General features: G+C 37.7%; 3 protein-coding genes and 2 long non-coding RNA genes across 16 annotated transcripts; 2 read left to right on the top strand and 3 right to left on the bottom strand.

The window, feature by feature from the left end:
- Positions 1–4,288: 4,288 nt before the first annotated feature.
- On the bottom strand, positions 4,289–7,599 carry LOC103330068 (uncharacterized). 3 transcript variants are annotated; one of them, XR_016125837.1, is made up of 4 exons: positions 6,844–7,599; positions 6,615–6,738; positions 6,296–6,465; positions 4,289–6,221 (listed from the first exon to the last, which is right to left on the bottom strand). It is a non-coding gene; the product is annotated as an uncharacterized LOC103330068 (long non-coding RNA). The 3 variants fall into 3 exon arrangements; XR_016125835.1 differs by having other exon boundaries at positions 6,296–6,738; XR_016125836.1 differs by lacking the exon at positions 6,296–6,465.
- A 2,297-nt stretch (positions 7,600–9,896) lies between these two features.
- LOC103330067 (uncharacterized) lies at positions 9,897–14,844 on the bottom strand. Of its 10 annotated transcripts, none has more exons than XR_016125790.1 (8): positions 14,804–14,844; positions 14,630–14,693; positions 14,211–14,543; positions 13,604–13,996; positions 11,501–11,605; positions 11,179–11,307; positions 10,980–11,029; positions 9,915–10,801 (listed from the first exon to the last, which is right to left on the bottom strand). It is a non-coding gene; the product is annotated as an uncharacterized LOC103330067 (long non-coding RNA). The 10 variants fall into 10 exon arrangements; XR_016125786.1 differs by having other exon boundaries at positions 14,211–14,514; XR_016125791.1 differs by having other exon boundaries at positions 14,821–14,844.
- A 3,109-nt stretch (positions 14,845–17,953) lies between these two features.
- Positions 17,954–19,042, top strand: LOC148918085 (uncharacterized). The gene is made up of 3 exons (XM_089050489.1): positions 17,954–18,223; positions 18,315–18,449; positions 18,558–19,042. Exons 1-3 carry the CDS (start codon positions 17,954–17,956, stop codon positions 18,870–18,872), a joined length of 720 nt encoding a protein of 239 aa, XP_088906615.1. The 3' UTR covers positions 18,873–19,042.
- A 4-nt stretch (positions 19,043–19,046) lies between these two features.
- On the bottom strand, positions 19,047–21,853 carry LOC103330066 (uncharacterized). The gene is made up of 6 exons (XM_008232609.3): positions 21,636–21,853; positions 21,041–21,521; positions 20,731–20,869; positions 20,455–20,516; positions 19,914–20,052; positions 19,047–19,560 (listed from the first exon to the last, which is right to left on the bottom strand). The coding sequence occupies exons 1-6, from the start codon at positions 21,766–21,768 to the stop codon at positions 19,423–19,425; spliced, it is 1,092 nt and encodes a 363-aa protein (XP_008230831.2). The 5' UTR covers positions 21,769–21,853; the 3' UTR covers positions 19,047–19,422.
- A 533-nt stretch (positions 21,854–22,386) lies between these two features.
- On the top strand, positions 22,387–24,142 carry LOC103330065 (UDP-glycosyltransferase 708C1-like). The gene is given in 2 exon segments (XM_008232608.2): positions 22,387–23,714; positions 23,717–24,142. Coding segments are annotated over 2 exon segments (1,422 nt in total). The 5' UTR covers positions 22,387–22,474; the 3' UTR covers positions 23,899–24,142.
- The last annotated feature ends 710 nt before the right edge of the window (positions 24,143–24,852 follow it).

Here is a 24,852-nt window from a genome sequence, read left to right as displayed (position 1 = left end):
ATTTAAACTAGCAAATTAATATATATATAAAGTACAAACTAATGCAACTTGGAGAGTCCTTTTTTCTTTTATTTATTTATTAAATAGTGTAGCCCTTTTAAATATAGTGTATTTAAATAGTATAGCCGTGCGGCTGTACTATGTTTTTTTAAAACCAGTATAGCCGGTCGGCTATACTGTTTTGGGACACGTGGCTCCTATTCGCGTATAGCCGCATGGCTAGACTCTTAAAAAGTAAGAGTACAGCCGCACGGCTATAGGCAGTTTGTAATTTTTTTCTTCTTATTTTTATGCAAAGGTAGGCTAAGTAATATGTAATTTTTTTTTCTTCTTATTTTGTTCTCGGATTTAAGTAGCATAATATGTATTTCACTTTTTTAATTACTTTGATTAGTAATTAAGTAAACCCTTTAGTGATTATTTACTTAGTGAATATTAAGGAAAAAAAGAAAAAGAACAATTGAATTACTATTTATTAAGTAATATAATTCATGAAGTTGATTAGAGTATTTAATCATAATTAGTCATTAAATAAATAATAATTAAAATATAATTGCTAATTTAACTAATTAATCAGGCAAATATATTATGTGGTAACTAAAAATAATTTTTTTTAAAATTAATTAACCTAAACATCCTAAGTTTATATTAACTTTTTTAAATAAGACCTTTCTCGACGAAATTTCATTGGCACAGGTATTTTCATCGGGGAAAACCTAATCCGGTAAATTTTGCCGGCATAGATATATGCCGACGAAAATTTATCGGGAGAAGTGTTCATGTTTTTATTTATTTATTTATAATAATTTTTTTATAATTTTTATAATTTTTGAATGTTTAATTTTAAAAATATAAAATTAGTTTATTTACTTTTTCTTTTGGCCAACTTCCTTAATTTAATATATGTAATTAAGTAATATCTTATCCTTTTTGAATTACTTTAATAGTCATATTGTACATGTTCGTACGTATTTTTAATGCTTAATACACATACTTTTTACAAAATTTTCATTAAAACACACAAAATTCACGTATTATACAAATAATTCTCACATATTATTGAATATGAATAATATACGTTATAAAAATTATATTAAAATATTGTATAGTGGCCGATTAATATCTACTTTGGATATATTTAAACTAGCAAATTAATATCTATAAAGTACAAATTAATGCAACTTGGAGGGTTCTTTTTTCTTTTATTTATTTATTAAATAGTGTAGCCCTTTTAAATATAGTGTAGTTAAATAGTATAGCCGGGCGGCTGTACTATGTTTTTCTTTTTAAAAAAGTATAGCCGGTGACCGGCTATACTCTTTGGGGACACGAGAGTTTTTTTGTTACAGCCGCACGGCTATAATCTGTTTGTTAGCCGCACGGCTATACGCAATTTTTAATTTTCTTCTTCTTATTTTTATGAAAAGGTAGGCTACACCCTTTAAGTAGCATAATATGTATTTCACTTTTTTAATTACTTTGATTAGTAATTAACTAGGGATTATTTACTTAGTGAATATTAAAGGAAAAAAAGAAAAAGAACAATTGAATTACTATTTATTAAGTAATATAATAAATCTTGCTTGGATCATGGCCTGCTGCGTCAAAGAAGATGAGAAGTTACTGATTTATGAGTTCATGCCAAACAGAAGCTTGGACCCTCATCTATTTGGTTAGTTTCCCTGGACTTTATCTTTGTAATTTGCCTACTTAACTTAAAGCCACAGATGAATTCACTTGAACTAAATGTTCAGGGCACAAGGAATCAAAATTATTTTCGATTGATACACAGAATCACTGAATTATTTTCAACACACAAACAGTCAAGCAAGACATCCTGCAGATTTAATGCTCAGAACTGTAAATTGAATTGTATAATACATGAGTACATTTCAGTTCTCTATAAAGTAGAATAGACAATGTTGAACTAGACCTGAAATCAATTTTGAATCTGATTACACCCCTGTTTCACTATTGTTCATACAAATGTTTCAATATCTTCCATAGCAATTAGAAGGTAAAAATCTAGTGACAGTCAACATTTTCATTGTACAATGCATGAAACTATTGGTTATATTTCGAATGTTTGCATTTATAAGATCCAGCGAGGAGACCTGAGCTTGATTGGGGCAGACGCTTCAATATTATTCAGGGTATTGCTAGAGGGCCTCTTTATCTCCACCATGATTCGTATTTGAAGGTATTACATAGAGATTTGAAGGTCAGTAACATTCTCTTGGATGAGAACATGAACCCCAAACTTTCAGATTTTGGATTGGCACGTATCATTCGAGGGACACGGCATCTAACAAATACTCAGAAGGTTGTGGGAACACTGTAAGCATCATTCATTTTCCTATTCTTGGAAGAACATCACAACTCAGATTTCAATGTTCAGCATATTGTCATTCATATCAGTATATTAGTGAATTTAATTATATGGAAGCAGAGATAACATGTAGGAAATCTAGCTGTACCATTCGTTTTATTTAGAACCCCTGCAATCTTAACTGAAACATTTGTTGCATGCCATTAAGATATAAATTTTGTGGCATTTTTCTGAAGACCAGAAACAAAGAAGAAATATTGTCAATTAGACCAGCAACAAAGTTTAAAGTTGGTTTCGAATTTGGTTACAATTTGTTTGCTTTGTTTTCCAAGGTTGGAAGGTCTTAGTGCTGCTGCTGCTGTTACGTATTTTGTTGAGAATTGATCTACTTACTCAGCTCAATACAAACTACAGATGACAATCCTGCAGATTAGTGTTGAGAAGAATGAAGGAATGAAGACCTTTCCCTTTTGGGAAATAGCCGTTAGCTGTTCTATTCTATTTTGGGAAAATTTCCCACAGCTGTCTTTTTGTCTTTTTTAGGCTGTACTGTGATAACCGATTCTAGCCTAGGTGTAAGAATCGTAGCCTCCAATGATCATGTATGGTAGGAGATGAGTCCTTGTATATGAGCATGCTTTTGCTCAGTTTTCAATATAGAGAAATACTGAACATTCTCATACCCTCTGAGTTTTTTTTTCCTTCCTCTACATAAACGTTTTTATACCAAAATCAACATATTTGTCCGTTGACACCAACGATGTCAATGATCTGTTTGAAATTTCCCATAGAAATTATTCACTGAAGAAAATGAAGGTGGTGGACATATGTTCTATGCTTGTTAAGCGGCATCAGAACAAAACAAAAGAATGATCATGCTTGGTTTCTTGATAGTGGTTGTAGTAATCACATGACCGGAGATGATAGTGACTATAATTAATATTAAAATACTAATTATTCACTAAATAAATCATAATTAAAGTAATAAAATAAGACTAAGATATTACTTAATTTCATAATAAATACTAATTAATTACATTTATTTATCTCAAATAATTTTTTGGACTTTAAAATTATTTTCAATTTCTGAAATTATTTCAAAATATGGTTTCAACTATTTAAAAATGATAGAAAATTATTTTAGTATTCCAAACCCTAAATCCAAGTCTCGAACCAATAACCCTAGCTTCCGAGAGTTATCTCGTTTATGTTTTGTACTAAGATGGATGCAAATAATATGTTCAAGAGTTAAAACAAATATGTACCCGAAAAAATGATAAAATAATAAAATAATAATAATTCAATAGAGAAATATCATACTTGAAACAAATTTATTTTCATAATCTCAATCAGTTCTACACTCCTTTTAATCTCAACTCACCTATGAAGTGGATACGGATAAGATATGATACGGTAATTAAAAAAAAAAAAAAAAAAAATTTAATATATAGTTATCAAAATATTTATAACATAAAAATAAGATAAAGATACAGTAGTAGAAGAAGTGTTGGAGTATGATATCGTGCAAAGTAGACCTACGGCTGGCAAACTCTTCGAATTTTTCAACCAGCAACAACTAAAGCTTATCTCTTCTTTATTTTCCCTCTTAAAACCTCTAAAACGAGTATCCGACTCGTGTCCGGAATATCGGATACACGTGTCCGTGCATCAGAGACTGGTTGACAACTCGTATCATAGCATATCCGACACGGGATTCGGATCTAAATCGGAGTATCCGTGCTGAAACAAACCACAAGAAAATTATAGTAACCATTGCTGATCACTGCAATTAGAAGAAAAGGACCCCCACAAATGACATAATGCAGGACATGAGAGTTGCAGAAGTGATGGCTGCCATTGCAACTGCAGCATCATTCTTCTGCTCGTTCTGGTCAGCAGATTGTGGTGGGCTTGCCGGTTCCAAGACCTTGATGATCATCTTCTGGCCTCTCTCGCAGTGCCCGGAAACCCCACTAATGAAATAGAACAAACCAGGCCGGTCCAATGTGAACACCGTCACACCATTGTTGGAGAAGAAGATGGGATGAGCAGAATGGCATTTTTCGTACTCGTCCTTGGTCACCACCATCACCGAGTCTTTGGTAGTTGAAATCTAAGTCCATGAAAAACAATATCTATAAAAATAAAACATAAATAAAAGAGTCCCGCCTAGGCAGCCGCCTAGCGCCTAGGCGCCCGCCTAGCGCCTGGGCACCCACCGCCGAGGCCGATTTTCCGAAAATGACTATCTAGTAGCTCAGGGCAAGGCATCGAAGAGTTGAAGAATGAGTACATGAAAAACAACATATATAAAAAAAAAGATCCGCCTAGGCTGCCGCCTAGCTCCTGGGCGCCCACCGCCTAGGCCAATTTTTTGAAAATGACTATCTTGCAGTAGCTCAGGGCAAGGCATCGAAGAGTTGAAGATTGAGATTCTGTTGATCTCCAAACTCCAACACAAGAATCTTGTACAGCTCAACAAAAGCTTGGATATGATATCGATATTATTGGGTTAGTTTCACTGGCCCTTTATGTTTGGCCAAGTTTCTCATTGTCACCTAATCTTTCTTCAGTATCATTGATAATGTCTGAGTTCTTCCTATCCTAGTATGCCGAACTCAGGGGGACTATTGATTTCATTTCTAATGGCAATGGGTGTATTGATTAGATCCAATGAGAAGAGCAGTGTTTGATTGGGCTAAACGCTTCAATATAATTCAAGGTGTTGCTAGAGGACTTGTTTATCTCCACCATGATTCCTGTTTGAAGGTAAGTAATGTTCTGTTGGATGAGAAGGATGAGTCCAAAATTTTCAGATTTTGGATTGGCACTTATCTTTCAGATAATGTGCAGCAGATCAAAAAAGCATAACAGGCCTTGCCTTTTCTCATGTTCTTAATGTGCTTGTATCGTCGGGCTCTGATTCCCAGGTATGAATGTGCGAGTCTATATCTGTGCATGTCACTGTGCCTTTTTAAGGCTATAAGCAATGAACTAGTGACTAACAGAAGTAACTTATCACAAGTAGCCAAGCCAAAACGGATCAATGTAGTATTCAGAGAGTTTATTTATAGTACTTCAACTTCATAGAAATGGAAACTGATTCCCTGGTTACATTTGACGATTCACATGGAAATCATTTCATTTATCCGCAAGTGGAGAATGCTTTTCTGAAATGCATTTCTCTAGAATTGAATGTGGTTTACTTAGTCACTTAGGTGTTGCTTGCCTCAGGCCTTTACAAAAAGCTGTTGGTTTTAGACTCTCTTGCTTTTAACCAATATAGTCTTTCTGTTTCTGTCCTTGAACTTCATGCAAGAGAAGCTTCAATAGTTTGACTAGGTGTTGGTACTAATCACACATTTATAAATTGCCTATGTGATTGTAGAAATGTGATGGTGGAGACGAGGATGATGGTGGTAAGACGAGGTGATTAGCCCAAGCAATGAGCACAAAAGGCTGATGGTGGTGTGAGCAAGTTAAAGTTCTAAAAATATTTTTTCTATTTTTTCATTTTTTTTTAATGTTTGTGTTATGTTGATGTTTCCAGGTCTGAACTTGAGTCACACAAGAAGGCCAAGCATAGTGTTGAGGGTGATACCTTAATTTTGTGAAGGTTTTGGTGGTGATCGGTTGTGGTTTTATATGTTTAAACCTCAGTTTTTCTATTTTTCTTTAACTTCGATTAATAATTTACTTTAAGAACACACATCACACAATTAAGGGACATAATTGCATTAAGACATTACAGCCACAGCACACAGCACACAGCACACAGCACACAATTAAGGGACATAAGTCGGGCCGTGACCTCAAATGTCTTGCCAGATGCATAGGAGCTTTCCAACGCAGCAACACAAATCTGAGCAACCTCCTCTCTTGATATCTTACCCTGCATATATATAAATACTATAAATCCTAACATTCAGATATTATTACTATTATAAGGGAAAGAAAGAGCAATACATGTCATCACATGCATACAACAAAGAGAGAATAGTGATCTTCTATTTGATTATATAGCGTTATGTTGTCTCCTCGGTAAAAAATGAGACTGCTCCGGCAGGCTCCTCAGTTAATGCACAAGGCCTCACAATTGTATATGGTATTCCAGTTTCCCGTGCTAAATCCTCCCCCTGCTCCAAAACTTATCAATGTACAAAATCAAAAGAGCTAAATCTGACCCAGAAAAAGAAAAAGAACAGAAAAGAGCTAAGAAGTGGTATTTTGATACACTGATTATGTATAAAAATATCAAACAGCTTGCACTGAATTAGTATGAAACCTTCAACTTGAATGTCAGTATAAAATCCAATTCCTTGTTTAAGCGAACAACAGGAGGTTGTTTATTTAGATCAAGTCCAGGCCTGTCAGGTCGGGTAACTCCTGCAAAACCTAAGTGGACGAACCTAAGCAAAGAGATTCTTTAAAGACTAAAACAGAAAGTGCACCTAGCAACTCAATTATGTTTAGTCATAAGAAGATAATCCAACAAAATGCAAAGAATGTGAAACCTGGGAGTAATAGGCTCTTTTAGATATGCTCGTATGCTTGATAATGGGAGCTTAAATGTCCGTTCCACAAAAGTAGGATTCAGTTTCCCATCAAATTCAAACTTGCTAAACATGAGCTGCCATAAGTTTGAAAAATCGCTAGGCAGTGGGCTTAAAGAACAAAAGAAAAGAACCAGAACCACCCTGGCACCCAGACCCTAAACCCTAAAGAACCAGACCCACCCTGGCACCCAGACCCACCTAGCGCCGCCTAGAACCGCCTAGCGCCGCCTAGACCCGCCTAGACCCGCCTAGACCCGCCTAGCGATGTCTAGACCTGCCTAGCGCCTCCTAGACCAGCGTAGCGTCTCCTAGACCCGCCTAGCGCCTCCTAGACTCGCCTAGTGTAGCCCAAACCCGCATAGCGCCTCCTAGATTGGCCTAGTGCCGCCCAGACCCGCCCAGGCAGCCTAGGCCGATTTTTTGTAATGCAGAGTGCGGATTGGAAGGAATGGTTTCAACAAGAGGGGATGTGTACAGTTTTGGAATTGTAGTGATGGAAACAATCCCAAGAAGGAAGCCAACAGATGAGATGTTTGTTGGGGAAATGAATTCTAAGCAATGGATTGCAAACTCACTATTACCAGATGCAATGATAGATGATGTTGTGGATGCCAATTTGCTTGGGATTGGGACAGAGTAGGAAGATGATGATCAATGTGTGTCGCCAAGGCTGAGTACGAAGAGCTTGGATCTGCTCGATGTCGTAGGAGACTCTTCTTTTAATCTGGGACTCGAGAAATTCAGATTATGATGTTTAATGGGTATAGCCGACCGGCTATAACTTTGGAAAATTCTTTTTACAACTTATCGCCGCGCGGCTATACCGTTGAAATTTATGGAGTATAGTCGGGCGGCTAAACTGTTGGAAAATTCTATTTATGGAGTATAGCCGCCTGGCGATACTGTGGAAACATTTTATTTGTAGGGTACAGCCGAGCCGCTATACTGTTAAAAAAATTCTATTTCTAGCGTATAGCCGCTTGGCTGTACTCATTTCACCAAAAAAACGCTCTTAGCGCTTGGCGGCTCCTTTTTATCTTTTATAAAGAGTATAGCCACCTGTGGGCTGTTGACCTCGTAACCCATGGGGCAGATACATTATTTGCTTATCTTCATGTGCTGGATATATTTCATTTTGATTGCAACACTAGGAGGCATTGGACCAAAGATCTTCATATCAGAGTCTTTGTCCTTCCAGTGCTCCAGCAGAATTGGACGTAAATAGCCATGCACATTTCCAACATAAAAGGCAAGAATCTGCCTCTCAGAAGGGAGTTTGCCCCCAAGAGTATTTTCAAAATCGTATAGTGGCTATACTCTGGCATTTTTTATTTATTAAAAAATCGTATAGCTGCTCGGCCTTACTACGGTAATTGTTGTTTTTTTTTAATGTATAGCCGTCTGGCTATACATGTTTTGACACGTGGACACTCGCTAGGCGGGTCCCATTTTCCCCCTTAGTATCGATATAATCGGGTTTTTATTATAAAAATTCGTATAGCCGCACACATGGACCACTAGGCGCTAGGTGGGTCCCTTTTTTATATTTATAAATAATATAGCGCGTTGCTATACTCCGGGTTTTTTTTTTTCTAAATAGTATAGCTTTACTCGGGTTTTATTATTATTTAATTTAGAAATATATAGTATAGCCGAACGGCTATACGCTTAACGGCTTAAGGTGTATCCTCTCGCTGTTGCGGCACATCCATCTGAACCCAATTAGTTTGCATAAGGACTTACAAATGGAGGAGTGCATGTGCTTAAGCCATTAGAATCATAAGGAAGATGGGGCACTTCCCCTCCGATTGAGAATGGTGATGGGCCGAGCACCACTTTTGGAGCAGCGTCCAGATCAACCCCAAAGGTGACATTTCCATGTGCATGACTCCCAATGAAATGAGGATCTTGAGTATATCTCTCGTGTGTGATCCCTTCTCCTGGTCTCACCATAGTTTATTTATTGAATAATGCTACACTTACCACATTTTGTACATCACATTCTCATACCACCTTATATGGCAGATGAGGGTGGACAACCACATCAATTAAATTAGAATAATGCTATTCTTACCACATTTGTATACCACATTCTCATACCACCTTATGTGGCAGATGAGGTGGACAACACATCAATTAAAATTAATTTAAAGTTTTCTTATCTTTTATGATTTATTGACACTTTTTAATTGATGTAATTGTCCACTTCATCTACCACATAAGGTGGTATGAAAATGTGGGATATAAATGTGGTAAGTGTAGCATTACTCATTAAATTAATTTAACATTTTCTTTTCTTTTATAATTTATTGACACTTTTAATTGATGTGGTTGTCCACTTCATATGCCAGGTGGTATGAGAATGTGATATACAAATGGGGTAAGTGTAGCATTACTCTTATTTATTTATTGAGGGGAAGCTGCAGATTTAGGTATTTATAGTTTTAGAATATTCGAATTAACCCAATAGAATTCGTTATAGTAGCATTTGAAGGTGAGGCAATTTCCCCTCATTTAGGATAATTGGAGAAGTGATGGAACTATAGTTATAAGTTTTGAAGACAACGCAGCACCATCGGGAAAAAGGTAGAGATCAGACAATGAGGAATTCAGCAAAAGATTTTAGTTGCTTTGGTTGGTTCGTGTCTAGACTGTTTTATCCCTTTTTTCTTCTAAAGTTGTTGACAAACACGATTACTCATTTATTTTCTCTACTCTTTAATTAATCTCAGGTGTTAATACGAAATCTGCTTTTTGCATCAGTATCTTTTCTCCTTAAGTTAATGTAGACACGAACTTAAGCCAATGTTTCATTCACATGCAATAGATTTTCTTCTATATTAAAATTTTAAGAAATTTGTTCTTTTTGAAAGTTATAATCAACTGGAACAAAAGTGGGTTAGTTTCCATTACTTAGTAAATAATTCTCAACAAAAAATACAAATTTTTTTTTATCATTATTGGTCAATGAAATACAAAGATTTTAAAATGGAAATTGTAACACCTTTCTCTCTCTCCACAGTATTTACTATTTACTGACCATTTAATAATGTCACAACATTTGGGTTCATCAGTTTTCGTTATTCTTCTTCATATTACCACTCCTCCTCAAGCATGTTGCCTTCAAACACGAAGTGATACCTTTGTGTCACAGTACGAAATCCTAAACCCTAAACCCTATACCTTTTTTCATAGGATTCCAAACAATCGAAATCAGAAAATCCTCCAATACAAGGCTTACAATATTACTATTGTTTGTTTTTTGACTGAAAAACTAATATTTTTTCTTCCAAAAGGAAAATTAATTTTCATTGATTTACATATATAGTCATCCACATTATGAGGAATGATGTTTTAGTTTCCTCCAATATTTTCATGTTTATGTACAATACAAAATTTGTATAGAATGTAAAAGGTGAAGTAGCATTGGGTGTTATGAAAATGCATTGCATTCTCATGAGACAGATGCAGTAACATTTATGTTGGGAAAACGAATTTAAACAGATAGTTGGGAACTAGATATGATACAGTTTTTCATAAAACATTTATGTACATTTTAGTTTCATGAGAAAAGGATTTTTCTTCTGCTTAAGTTCATGAGAAAAAGGTTAATATGACATAAAATATTCCTCCTTTTTGGTATTGTAGAATAAACGTGATTGTTAGGTAACTGCATTTCATAAAGATTTTGCTCCTAACTCTATGTGTAATGGAACAAGATGCGCGAGCTAAAATAAAGAAGGAAAGAAAAAAGCCATGAATGTATCATGCATAAGCTTTGTCGGCATTATACTTTGTTGGAATACAGGCTTCTCACCTTCCTTGCTTTGCCCAGCAGCATCACACGCTTACCAGATTCCCAGTAAAGCTCCTCAATGTATTGCTTGAGTTCCCATGCATTGTGCTCAACAGATGCCTTCATAAAAGAAAACATATGAAAAGGGAAGACAAATTTCACAAAGTATACGGTGCCGTGATTGCCATAGAGGCCTGGAAAATCAAAGTTCCCATAACTATAGGTGCCACAATGCTAAATGTCGATTGAACAGGGGGAGAAGAACAAAGTCCAAAAGAGAAAAATAAATTGTCTTTACCTGGAATAAGCAGATAGACAAATGAACTAGGCAATGTGTGCTCCCCATTCCTGAAGTATATAGCATGATATACAAGCAATAGGAATATACAAGAATAGATTAAACAGATATGATTACAAAATTGAACACAGTAATTGAACACAGTTCTTGAATAGGTCCAACCATCTAGTGCAGTGGAGCTATTATATTAGCTTGGTACCTTATTCCTGCGAGCAATTCCAAGAATCTTGCTGTACCATCCTCCACACCAGGCATGCCAGGAGCGCGTGGCAACCATCCAATATCGTCAGATGAACCTTGCAATGTTTTCTGTACTCGAGATGCCAGGCTGACAAATGCAAAAATGAAGCTCAACCATGAGAACCTAAAAGAATGAAACAATGAGTTGTAATTAAAAGCAATGAATTATTTGCATTGAGTAAAACAGAATCCAATCTGAACTAAAACTAAAAGAAACTATTTATAGACTCTATGGAATACGAGTCCATCAGTTTGCATAATTGATGCAATACTTCTTTTACCTACAAATTCGAAGACGAGCACATCTAACGTACACGACAGAACTTCTCCAACAAGAAATTGCCAATCTCCAAGCAAATTGTAAACCGTGTAATGGTAGTGTCAACCTACATCAAGATGAAGCAACATCACCAATCCAACAATGAAGATGACTAGATTGAGATTTGAGAAATACAAAACAGTTACAGTAGTCATACTTCTGATAAACACTTGTAATTGAAAGGGAAGGAGGTGAAAAAGAAAAAAAGAAAAGAACCCGACCCGCCCGCCTAGACCCGCCTAGCGCCGCCTAGTGCCGCCTAGACCTGCCTAGACCTGCCTAGCAATTTCAGTTACATTGGCAGGCATTCTAGTCTAGTTTATGAATCAAAGCCTTACCAGAGTGACTGAGAAACACTAACATTCTGGAGGCATTAGCAACAAGAAATGCTATTCTTGTTTGGTTCCCGAGAAATGAAAGATCACGACTGACCAAGCACTGGAAAGTACAAAACTTGAGGTTGAATTTCCTTTGAAGCCAAACAGAAAAACCCAAAACTGAGCAGTTCAAGCTTTTGCAAAGAACAGTACGTATGAGTATGACCCGAAAAAGGAAATAAGAAACCTTTTCTTTGTTTTTGGGAAGTAAAGAACACAGCGTTTCATCTCTCTTCAGTCTCATCCAATTATTGATTAAAATATTTTTCCTGAAATAAAATATTAATTTTACTGTCACATTATCGATCGGGACAAGCATTCAATAAAAAAAAAAAATTCGCTCACGTTCGTTGGTTTTTGCTCTCACTTTGTCTTCACTCTGCAAAGCCATCTGGCTTACTTACTGTTTCATTCTCTTAAAATGACCACTATAAAAGTGGAAGTACACTTTGGTTATTAGTTGTTACTCAATTTACACGACTGCCACTGTTCAGTGTTGACCATTATCTGGTTGTGTTTGTTTTCTACTTCTGAGTGGTGTTAGTTGTTTTTGGGCAGGAGTTTGACTTGACAAATGAAAGGTTCCTTGTGCCGGAGATGATCTTCCATCCTGCTGATTTGGGTTTGTCTTATATTCTGGTTTCAAAGTACACACTTTTGGGGTTTTAGTTTGATTCTTGAAACAAATACGACGTATGATTCTTTGTTGTTGAATGAAACATTACAGTATCCTTTTGTGGTTCATGTTGGCTAGGGGTTATTACTTCTGCAAGTTGTTGCTTGATTCATGTAGATTAGCTGATTCTGTAGAATATGATACTGTGGCAAAATAGGAGGTATTTAGAAATTCTGTAACTTGTGTGAACATTGTATGTGATATAGTAATGACTAGCAAAGGTACCCGCATGCTGCGGGTTTTAAAACCGTGTCAAATGTATACAAAATCATGAAAATATGTATGAAAGATGATATTATTATAGACATGGAGATCCAAATAGTGGCATCATGCTTTGTTTAGCAAGTTAAAAAAAAAAGACTAATAACATGTTTTATAAGCTGCTTGTCATGTAAAATTATTGACCATATTTTAATAAACCAAGCAGCAATCAAAACATCAAAATATCAGCAATTTTGAGATGTTCATTGTTCAAAAGAGTTTGGACAGGTCCTTGATGTCTGTTGGAAGGGGATCTTTCTCTTGATGGCTTTACTATAGAGGTGACTTCTATTCTTTCTTGTCCTTTGCAAGGGTTTTAACTCTTTTGGTAAAAAATTTGAAAAATGGTAGGTGTTGGTGCAAACAAATGGGAAAATTTAGTGAAGACAATGACTATTATTACAGAATTAAGGCCACAAAATCAACTGCACAAACCACAATTTAAATACGCCAAGCATTCTACGAATGTGGTGGGCAAAAGTATAAAAATATGTCGTTGCCACAAATTATTAAATACCTATAACAGAATGAAACCAAAAGACCAAGACTTTAATAGAATCAAACCAAATACCCATAACAGAATCAAACCATGTGCAAGTTTGTTGTACAAAAGAATAAATTATCTATAGACACCTATGGTCAAAACTGATACATGTATTGCCATTTATAGTCTATGTTAATTTAATGGAGAAGCTATAAAACCAGAAATAACCTATAAACACCTATAGGTTGTAGAACCTAATCAACTTACTGATAGCATCAAGGGAAGCCAAGAGGACCTGTCCGGGAACTATGGCAAAGAATGCATTCCCTGCTTGGGAATTTAACCAAAAGTCCTATCACTGATCAAATCGTAACACCAACCCCATCAAGCATAGATTTGCCAAGCTTTGATGCCATTTTTGACAACTACTATCACTGAATTAGCAAAATAAAGTTGAAAGAACTGATAAGAAAAAATAAATTTAATGTGTTAAACTTATAACCATAAAAACTTAAAAAGAAATTCATATAGTCCTCATGGGAACCTTTCAAATTGATTCAGTATGAAATCTAACATAAAAAAATCATAAGATAAACCTAACCTCCAACATAAAATACCATTTCATATGAGATTTCCTTCCCTGTTTCTGCTTCATGTCACCTATATACCAAAGAAAAGATATCAAGAGAAATATCATTTTAAGCACAACTATGAAGGAAGAAACACATTCATTATCCACATCTCAATTCATTATAAGGTATAAAAATAAACCATAACTAATCCTAAAATTAAGGATTTAAAGTAACAAATTTACAATAAAGATTTAAAAAAGTTAAAACTTAAAATGGAACCAAGTGAAGGAAGAGAAAACTACCAAAGGCTATGGTGGAGCATAAAGCATTTAAGTTTTTGAGAGGAATGTGCAGAGAAATAGGGTGTAAAAGAAGGTGTGGATATGCTGATAGGTTTTGATAATATCCGAGAGGATGCCTCTGACGCAACCTCCTTCACATCTGCCGCCAAAGCCAAACACCAAATACAAAATACGATTCAAATGATCGAAACAAAATTAGAAAAAAGCGAAATAAATGTGATAAAAGAGTGACGCTTTGGGGTCAAAGGTGGAGACCTTTGGCAACAAATTGGATTTCGCCAGGAGGAGAGTTGAGAAGGAACCACTTCCCCACCGCAAAAAAAAAAACATTGACTACATTAGACACTGACAAATAATCAAAATGGGTACAAATTTATTAATTAGAAAAAAATAAAGTATAAACGGCAAAGAGATCAAACCTCATTAATGGCAAGCACTTGGCCATTGCTCTTCTTGACCTTCTTCAGCTTCCTCATGAAATACCTAATCCAAACAAATCAATCAACAATATTAAGTTTAACCCAAAATTCACCAATGAACATTTGGGATCACAAAAGCCAAGCTAAGGCTAAGGCTAAGGATTATTCCAGAACTTGGACTTGGCGTGAACCTCATTTGTGGCCCAGAGCTTCATAATTCTCCACTTGTTTAGTACATACACAAAGGACTTTCAACAAGCTCAGTCATTGGTGGTGCTATTACCTTAATAATTAGCTCGCATATTAAAAGTTTCATGATCCTGCAGGTTTCTTTGTCGGCAATCTGGCCTTCGCGAAGAATATCAGAAGTCAAGGGAGTGCCACCATAGGGGCTCTGTACCAGTGCTAAGCCAGCAACTTTGTCTTTCAAATCACCCCAGTAGATTGACAATGCAGCTGCAGCATCAACACTGCCCTTGCTGTGCCCCAGCAGCATCACACGCTTACCAGATCCCCAGTAAAGCTCCTCAATATATTGCTTGAGTTCCATGCATTGTGCTCAATAGATGCCTTCATCCAAGAAAACATATGAAAAGGGAAGACAAATTTCACAAAACTCAGTCAGCAATGATCACGGAGTAATGACTCATTACCTCACTGTGAATTTTTGCAATGTGGCAAGCTAGACCCATCTTCGAAAAGAATTTCTTTGTTCCAACAAAGTATAAGGGGCCTTGATTGCTAGACATACAAGCAATAGGAACATACAAGAATAGACTAAACAGATATGATAACAAAATTGAACACAGTTCCTTAACAGTTCTAACCATCTAGTGCAGTGGAGCTATCTAGCTTGGTACCTTATTCTTGCTAGGCGGGTGCCCCTTTTTTTAAATAAACAGTATAGCCGCTCGGCCGTACGCCGAATAATTTCCTGTATAATAGAAGTATAGCCGCCCGGCTTTACTGGGGTCTTTTTTAAAATTCTTTTTTATAAATAGTATAGCAATTCATTTGTGTAAGCTAACAAAGAAATTTTGAAGGTTTTATCTGACTCAGCATTTGATTGTTATATTTGCCAAATCAGGAAAAGTCAAAGTAACAACAAAGTTCTTTAAATTGACTGATACTACTGGGACTTCAAGAGAGTCTTCAGGGATATATTAGAAACCAAGATCCATCGGAGCTATTCATCTATAATTTTGACAGCATATTAATCGCTACGAACAATTTCAGTATCACAAACAAACTCAGGGAAGGGGGCGGATTTGATCCAGTTTACGAGGTGAATTTTTTATTTTGCCTTTTCTCTTTCTAAAGGAAAAAATTGTATCACAACAGCTACAATTCTATACAAGTACAAGATAAGGACAACAGGAGGTTGTTTACTTAGATCAAGTCCAGGCCTGTCAGGTCGGGTAACTCCTGCACAACCTAAGTGTACGAACCTACACGGAACACAGGCAAAGAGATTCTTTAAAGACTAAAACAGAAAGCGCCCTAGCAGATCAATTATGTTTAGTCATAAGAAGATAATCCAACAAAATGAAAAGAATGTGAAACCTGGGAGCTTGGATCTGCTCGATGTCGTAGGAGATTCTTTTAATCTGGGACTACAAATTAAAGTTATTAAAAAAGAGAAATTCAGATTATGATGTTCAATGGGTATATCCGAGCGGCTATAACTTTGAAAAATTCTTTTTAAACATTATAGCCGCGCGGCTATACTTTTGAAAAATTCTACCGGCGTTATGCATGAGAGTTGCAGACGTGATGGCGGCCATTGCAACTGCAGCATCATTCTTCTGCTCGTTCTGGTCACCAGATTGAGGTGGGCCTGCTGGTTCCAAGACCTTGATGATCATCTTCTGGCCTCTCTCGCAGTGCCCAGAAACCCCACTAATGAAATAGAACAAACCAGGCCGGTCCAATGTGAACACGGTCACACCGTTGTTGGAGAAGAAGATGGGATGAGCAGAATGGCATTTTTGGTACTCGTCCTTGGTCACCACCATCACCAAGTCTTTGGTAGTTGAAATCTAAGTCCATGAAAAACAATATCTATAAAAATAAAAAAATAAATAAAAGAGTCCCGCCTAGGCAGCCGCCTAGGCGCCCTAGCTCCTGGGCACCCACCGCCTAGGCCGATTTTCCGAAAATGACTATCTAGTAGCCCAGGGCAAGGCATCGAAGAGTTGAAGAATGAGTACATGAAAAACAACATATATAAAAGAAAAGACCCGCCTAGGCTGCCGCCTAGCTCCTGGGCGCCCACCGCCTAGGCCGATTTTTCGAAAATGACTATCTTGCAGTAGCTCAGGGCAAGGCATCGAAGAGTTGAAGATTGAGATTCTGTTGATCTCCAAACTCCAACACAAGAATCTTGTCAAGCTCAACAAAAGCTTGGATATGATATCGATATTATTGGGTTAGTTTCACTGGCCCTTTATGTTTGGCCAAGTTTCTCATTGTCGCCTAATCTTTCTTCAGTATCATTGATAATGTCTGAGTTCTTCCTATCCTAGTATGCCGAACTCAGGGTGACTATTGATTTCATTTCTAATGGCAATGGGTGTATTGATTAGATCCAATGAGAAAAACAGTGTTTGATTGGGCTAAACGCTTCAATATTATTCAAGGTATTGCTAGAGGGCTTGTTTATCTCCACCATGATTCCTGTTTGAAGGTAAGTAATATTCTGTTGGATGAGAAGATGAGCCCAAAAATTTCAGATCTTGTATATATAGACACCAACCAAATTAAAATTTAGCTTTTTTTATATTTTCCTTGGTGTCTATATATACAAGAGTTCGTCTTCTTATAATTTTCATTAAAAGGAACCTTCTCTCCTTCCCTTCCCAGTATATATAGGCCGCCACTCTCATATCTTAAATTAATTTAATATTGTGCATGATTTGACTGCTGTTATTTTTAAGCACTCTCCCAAAACTAAATTGTGTGGTGCTAAATTGTTTTGCTCTACTTCTTTTTCCATTTTGTTTGCCACTACTGCCTTGCATAACCAACCAATTGTGCTATGTTTTGAACAGGTTGGTAGACTGCAGCGCAAATGGATGGGCAAAACTCAACTCATTAGTAGTACTCTCCTACCCAAAGAACGAAACATGGCAAGGCTGGTGAGGAGAGATGCCAGGCCCATACGATACTTTGTAAACTGCCTGGTTGGTTGTGATGAACACAGCCACCCAGGAACTAGCAGTCGTAAGCTGCATAGAAAAAAAAAACGCTCTGGCACGTCTCTTATTTGACTGTTTGCTCCTTGAAAGCTTGACCTTAGATTATTGCTGGGGTGCCTCGGAGTTGATGGTTAAAGGTCCATCACTTCGTCTCAATGATTTGAAAGTGGTCCATTGTTATGATATGCAAAGAGTTGATATTTCTCTAGTAAAGCTTGCGTCCTTGGAGATCTTGAGTGGAAGTTTACACATAAATCTTTCCATCAAACTTCCATATCCAGCAAAAATTTCTTTTGGTTCGATTCTTCACTTTAACTTATGTGCTCGACTAACCCGAATTGCATCGTTTTCTAGGCTTGAGACTCTTCATCTGCAACTGGAGATGCTGAGTCATGACGTGAGTGAAGATTTATTTCTAGCTTTCAAAAGCATGTCAGTTGATATTATTTTGCGAAACTAACCTTTAGACTGTTGATGTTTATGTGCAGGAATTGCCCCGAAGCTTACCAACGTTTAGAGACCTCAAGAAACTGGAGGTGGATCTGTTTTCACCGAAAGCTGACCTCTCAGGGGTTCTGAATCTTCTCAAGGCTACACCTTTTCTGGAACAACTTGTAGTATCGGTTGGTAATTCTAAAGGGTTCACTTGCTATGCAAATCAGTTGTGTGTGTCCTCTGATTCTGTTGCTTCTTGTTATTTGTATATCTCATCCAACCAAATTAAATGGCAGGTATTGCATGTGTGCCGTGCTTGTTTCGATGATAGTTTCTGTGAGGATGAACAAGAGATACGAAAATTTTCGGGGCTGAAACATAATCATCTGAGAAAAGTTAAGTTGCAGGCATTTCAAAGTACGCCGTACGAGATAGAGTTTGCCATTTCTATCTTGAAGAACACAACAAAGCCCGAGATCATGGAAATCGATCCGTTTGGAGAAGTATATCTGGTGCTGGAGTGTGGCGCAAGGTCATGGGCATATACGGTCAATATACATCAAACTCATTTTGGGAAGAAAAAGACAGGGCACTTGTACAAGAGAAACTAAAGGAAGTAAAGACTGATGCCAGAATTATGATTCTGTAATGATTTTATTGAAACCTTAATTAGGACAATCTAATTATTGAAAGGTTTGATAAATTTTATTAGGGTCGGGGGCATTTTATTATTAGATGGTGCAAATTGCATCATGATCTAACCTTAAAATAATAGGACAAAAATATTAGTTTAATCATAGTCTACTTAATCTAATTTTCGTGTTCTATCATTAAAAAGTAAAAATCATCAAATTAATAGAAAATATATGTTTTTACCAGACAATTACCCAGCCAAAGACAATTCTTGATCCAAAAAGACATGGTTCTCCACACTGCTGCTACGCTTGGTCACTAAGGTAAGCTCCCATGTTGCCTCCCTCCAGAATCAATGTGATGTCGCACCAAGTGTCACTTTCTAATGTTAGGGGCAGATTTGTCCTGTTGGTTAGCTTAAAGAGGATTCTTGATATGCTCTGCTTCTTTATGTGATTGCTTTCTTACGATGAATTTGGAGATCGCATTTGTCTAACATCCAATCGGAAATCGGAAATCGGAAAAGAGTCAAATCCTTGGAGTGAGGAAAGCTGCCCTCCGCTTTGCATACTCGTGCGCAATGCTCATTGAACTCTTGCTATGCCGCAGAGAGAATTCAGCAAGCAGAATTTGGCTCTCTTCAAATGTCAGATCACCATGGCAACCCTGTACATTCGTGCACACTAGTTATTAGCATATGCTGTTTGAAATTTAAGTGAACATGCAACAGCTGTAAAGGTTTGTTGTAGAAAAAGAAGGAAAAATTTAAGATCCAAAACTGAATTTGGCTTCATATACGCAATACAAAAACTCAGGCATGCTCAATTGCACATTCAGTTGAGAACTGAATTTCAAAACCTATCAAAAGCCAGCATAGAATATTTGATCTACGATGGCCTGGTAATTTAATCTCATTAGATATCACTTGAAAAGTGCCTTTTTCTATTAAAAAACATACAGCAATGAAGACCCGCATAAAATAACAGTAAAAATAATTTTCTAAGCAATAGTGTGATTACCAGGCGAGAAGTTCTATCACAAACAGCATGGTGCATAAGAATGCCTGCAGCAACTGAAACATTGAAAGAGTCCACCATGCCTTTCATCGGAATACTGCAATGCAAATCTGACAAATCCAGGGCCTCATCACTTATTCCCCTGTATTCAGAAAATTCAAATTAAAAAGAAAACTACTATAATTAATATCCAAGAACATATAGCAATGCATTAACTAGAGGCAAAGCAAGAGCAGAATATATGATTAGCATTCTCAACATTATAGGCCAGCACAAAAAGAATGTACTAACGGATCTCACATTCCACAAGAGTATATAAAAGTGTGTATCACAATGAACAGGACTCCAACTAAATTTCTTTTTGAAAGAGCATTGTATCGAAGGCATAATTTTCTTAGTGTTATACTTGGTTGAATTTCTAAATTCACCCATTGGTGAAAAAGGAACTAATGTATATTTGATATTGATCAGATGGAAAACAAGTATATCAGCATTCCTAAACCCCAAAGTTTAGGGATATGTAAATAGTAAAAGGTATAAATACCTATTTTCATTTCCGACTACTATTGCTGTTGGGCATGACCAATCCATGTCATAAACAGACACCTTCAAAAATAAAATGCAAGGGTCAATCAGACACAAGCTTGAACTTTCAGGATGCAGAAGAGAACACAAAAATCAATCTACCACTTGTAATCAGAAAATATTAAAAAAAATTCAAATCTTTTTAGATTAAGGTGCATTCCTGGAAGTAATATTACTCTTTGAACATCCTTTTCATGCAAACAAATTCTAAATAAGAAGAAAGTATGATAATTACCGCATCCATGCCCACATGTGTTGTGGCAATTCGATAACCACGCGATTTCAGAGCTTCAAAGCACTCAGGAGTAGAGTCCCAAAGTTCAATGTCCAACCATTTCTCTGCTCCCATACTGACATGGCGATTGTCTCTATACCTGAAACAAGATCAGGCCTTTTCTATTACAAAAAAAATACAGTTAAGAAATGAAACTCATTACAGAACAGTTTCAATTAAACTTACTAATCGAAATAAAACAAATCTCCTTTTTAATTTTATAAAATTTTGAAGTAAAACCAGACCCTTTTCACCTCAAATGCCGTTGCACCTTTTGGAGCTGTCGCACGAAAGCACATGAACCGACTGAAACCCGAGCGCATCGGCGGACCGGAATGCGGCCGAGACGTTGCCGAAATCGCCCAACCCTTCGACCACCAAACACACCGAGTAGCTCCGGTTCTTCACCACCCTCCTGAACCTCTCCTTCCTCACATCCAATATGTACGGATCCAAAGCTTCCAGAACCTCAGCGCTGTTGAGATAAGCATCTTCCCCGCAGCTGAACTTATCGAGGTATGGGAACCACCGACCGCAGCGCTGGTGTGCGGACTCAGGGCTGCGCTCCATTTTCATCAGGCGTCCGACGTCGTTTTTCTGCTTGAGCAGTTGCTCCACGGTGTCTTGCGTCGGACTCTCCGGCAGTTCTAGGGTTGAGTCTGTGGATTGGGCTTCGTCTGTGAAATCTGCCGCTTCTGTTGAAATTGAAGCGTACGGCCGTGAAGGAACATTGTACGAAGCAAGTCTGAGCCCTGTAATCAAATTGAAATCACAAAATTGAATTAGACATTTGTGTATGAGTGTAGTGAGAGAAACACAGAGAGAGAGAGAGAGAGAGAGAGAGAGAGAGTAGAGAGAGAGAGTACCTTGATTGGGTGAAAGGAGAGGACAGAAGCGGAGGGAGGGTGAGTGGAGCAGAGGGATGGGTGGTCCACTGGCTCGGAGACTGGAACTGATCGAAGAGAGAGATGTACGGACTAGGGTTTTGCAGGCACTCATTTTGCAGTGATTTTGGCGCCAAGCCGTGGATGCTGCAACTTCAGCTGCTCACTAATCACTATAGCTGTCCAGACCAGAGGACCAAAGGGGATTTTCATTTGGGATAGCGTTCACATCTTACGACGTCGTTCCATACTTAGTATCAGAAAAAAGGAACGATGATTTGGGCCCATTGGGCTATTTTAAAGAAAGGTACTAATACTATAAAACCTAATAACGTTCAGTGGTCCTCCAAACATTGAAGAAAAGTTTAAATTTAACTATTGGGACAAATGATATTTCTCATTAATCAGCAACTGAGAGCTCATCAAGCATAAACTAATCCAAACCAGTTGTAATTATTGCAGATTAACGTCGACTAATCATATCAGCCAGATGAAGCAAAGGTTTCTAAACCATTGGATTAGATTCTGGTGAGATGCCGTTCTTCAGAGGCAACCAACCCATAATATTTTAAAGTCCTTGGCAAGTCTTTCTTTATGCTAATTTTTAAATGCCAATTGCTTCTTTCTCCGATCACTTGCTTCAGAAAGTTTGGTGAAAATTGTGATCAAGTGTTCAACTAACCCATTTGTCAGACTGGTTGCTATAAAAATAAAAAAATAGAAACATCAGCATCATTTAAAGAACCCAAAGGCCTCTATTTGGTGAATTGAAGAGGAGCAGCATTTGCTGGTGCATTGACATCTTTACACTTTTCATCGCCATGTCAAAAACCACAGCTTCTCCTCCTCACATAGCTCTGTTGCCAAGTGCTGGGATGGGTCATTTGACCCCCTTCCTCCGCCTTGCTTCCATGCTCTCCTCCAGAAGTTGTACCGTCACCTTGATCACTGCCTCCCCTACTGTTTCTGCTGCAGAGTCTTCTCACGTTTCTTTCTTTTTATCTCAGCATCCACAGGTCAAGCACATTGAGTTCCAAGTCATTCCCTCCAACCCCTACTCCAATCCCACCACTGACGACCCTTTCTTCCTCCAGTTTGAAGCCACCAACCGTGCTGTCCATCTTCTTTATCCTTCACTTGCTTCTGCGTCTCCACCTCTCTCAGCCATCTTTTCTGACTTTGCAGTGGCTTCCAGTTTTGCTCCTGTTGCTGCTGATCTTGGTGTCCCCAATTACATCATCTCCACCACCTCTTGTAAGTTTTTCTGTGTCATGGCCTACCTTCCAGTTCTTCTATCTGACCCTTCGAGTTTTAGCAGCGGCCTCAGTGAAGTCAACATCCCAGGCATCACCCCATTGCCCCTACCAAGCATTCCTCCTCCATTTAAGAACCCAAATCATCTTTTCACATCACTAATTGCTACAAGTGCTCAAGCTCTCTCTAAGGCCAAAGGGATTCTAATGAACACTTTCGATGATTTTGAACCGGAAACTCTAGCTGCTATCAACAGCGGCAGAGTTTTAGACAATCTCCCACCAATCCTCCCCATTGGACCATTAGAAACTTTTGAGCCCAAGAAAGAGCAGGACCAGTCCTATCTGCCATGGCTAGACAGCCAACCAGCAGAGTCTGTAGTTTATGTGAGCTTTGGAAGCAGAACAGCCATGTCCAGTGCTCAGATAAGAGAGCTGTCGAAAGGGTTGGAGAGAAGTGGATATAGATTTTTGTGGGTACTTAAAACAAGCAAAGTTGATAAAGATGATAAAGAAGAGTTGAAAGATCTCCTGGAGGAGTCATTTTTGGACAGAACAAAGAACAAGGGAAGAGTAGTGAAGAGGTGGGTAAGCCAGCAAGAGATTCTTGAACACCCTGCCATTGGCGGATTTCTCAATCACTGCGGGTGGAATTCAGTCATGGAAGCAGCCCGGAAGGGCGTACTGATGCTGGCATGGCCGCAACACGGGGATCAAAGTGTGAATGCAGAGGTTCTGGAAAAGGCAGGGCTGGGAATATGGGAGAGGAAATGGGGTTGGGGTCGTGAAGGGTTGGTGAGTGGTGAGGAGATAGGGAAAAGATTGTGGAGCTAATGGAAGATGAGAAGCTGAGGGGTTTGGCCAGGAAGGTAGGGGAAAATGCTGGGAAGGCTACTGGTATTGGTGGGAAATCTGAGAAGGTGCTCACTGAAGTACTGGAATATCTTGAGAAGAGAAGAACTGATGAGAAGTCCTTGGATTTGTGTATTTAATTTTAAGTATCATGTCAATTTCCAATCTCAAATTGGCAATATCTCAGATTTGGATGAGTAATTTTTAGCCTCAGAGCCCTCAAGCTTCTGAAGCAGCATCTCAATTTGTAGCTAAAAGTATTAGAGAGGTTAGAGAGGTTAGAAAACGTGAACAAGGCTCTAACTAAAGCTGATATAAAAGTCTGTAATTGTGCTTAGCTTGTGGTTAATGAGAATACAATAATTCCTCTCTATTTTTCTGAAATTCTCTCTGCTTCTCTTCGTTTCTCTCTGCATTTTCTGTTTAGTCTTGCTGTCTTAACAAAAAGAATTCGCAAAAACTTAAAAGATTTCAGTATCCTTTGCTTGGTTAATTTCTTCCCGCTCTACTGATCTTGAGTACGGGACTATATTTATTAAAAACAAAAAACAAAACAAGGTTAGACTCGTAGAAAGTTTGACAATGATATATAACTAATGTGCACAAATCCTATTGCAATTGATAAGCAATTTTCACCTTGGTGCATAAAGTGCCTCTTTGCCACTAAACCGATTGCTTGGGGAGCTTAATGCTATTATTATCACCTTGGTGCCTAAAGTGCCTTTGCCAAGCTCTATGGGTGATTACCGGCCAATCTCTTGCTGCAACACCATGTATAAAATAATCTCTAAGTTACTGGCAAGCCGTATAAAATCGGTTCTCCCTGCCATTGTTGGCCTATCCCAGTCGACTTTTGTGGCTGGTCGCATTGGTGGTAATATTCTTCTTGTGCAGGAATTATTCAAGAACTACCACCGTGCTCATGGGCCCCCTCGGTGTGCTAATAAGGTTGATATCCTCAAGGCGTATGACTCTTTGGATTGAATTTTCTTTTACATGCTCTTGAGGCTTTTAACTTTCCGGAGCAATTTATTGGGTGGCTTATGAGTTGTGTTACTAGTCCTAAGTTCTCTTTGGCTGTCAATGGTGAGCTT

This window comes from Prunus mume, linkage group LG4, assembly GCF_029339155.1.
Source record: "Prunus mume cultivar Tortuosa linkage group LG4, ASM2933915v1, whole genome shotgun sequence".
NCBI lineage: Eukaryota > Viridiplantae > Streptophyta > Magnoliopsida > Rosales > Rosaceae > Prunus > Prunus mume.
Note: the sequence above shows the minus strand (reverse complement) of the source record. Positions and strands in the feature narration are given on the sequence as shown.

Bases quoted from the DNA above. Each gene is read 5' to 3' on its own strand.
- LOC148918085 (XM_089050489.1), top strand. From the start codon at position 17,954: ATGGTTAAAGGTCCATCACTTCGTCTCAATGATTTGAAAGTGGTCCAT. The intron at 18,224-18,314 runs GTGAGTGAAGAT...GTTTATGTGCAG, and splicing joins TGGAGATGCTGAGTCATGAC to GAATTGCCCCGAAGCTTACC. The intron at 18,450-18,557 runs GTTGGTAATTCT...ATTAAATGGCAG, and splicing joins TGGAACAACTTGTAGTATCG to GTATTGCATGTGTGCCGTGC.
- LOC103330066 (XM_008232609.3), bottom strand. From the start codon at position 21,768: ATGAGTGCCTGCAAAACCCTAGTCCGTACATCTCTCTCTTCGATCAGT. The intron at 20,517-20,730 runs GTAATTATCATA...TTATTTTTGAAG, and splicing joins CACATGTGGGCATGGATGCG to GTGTCTGTTTATGACATGGA. The intron at 19,561-19,913 runs GTAATCACACTA...ACGAATGTACAG, and splicing joins GTGATAGAACTTCTCGCCTG to GGTTGCCATGGTGATCTGAC.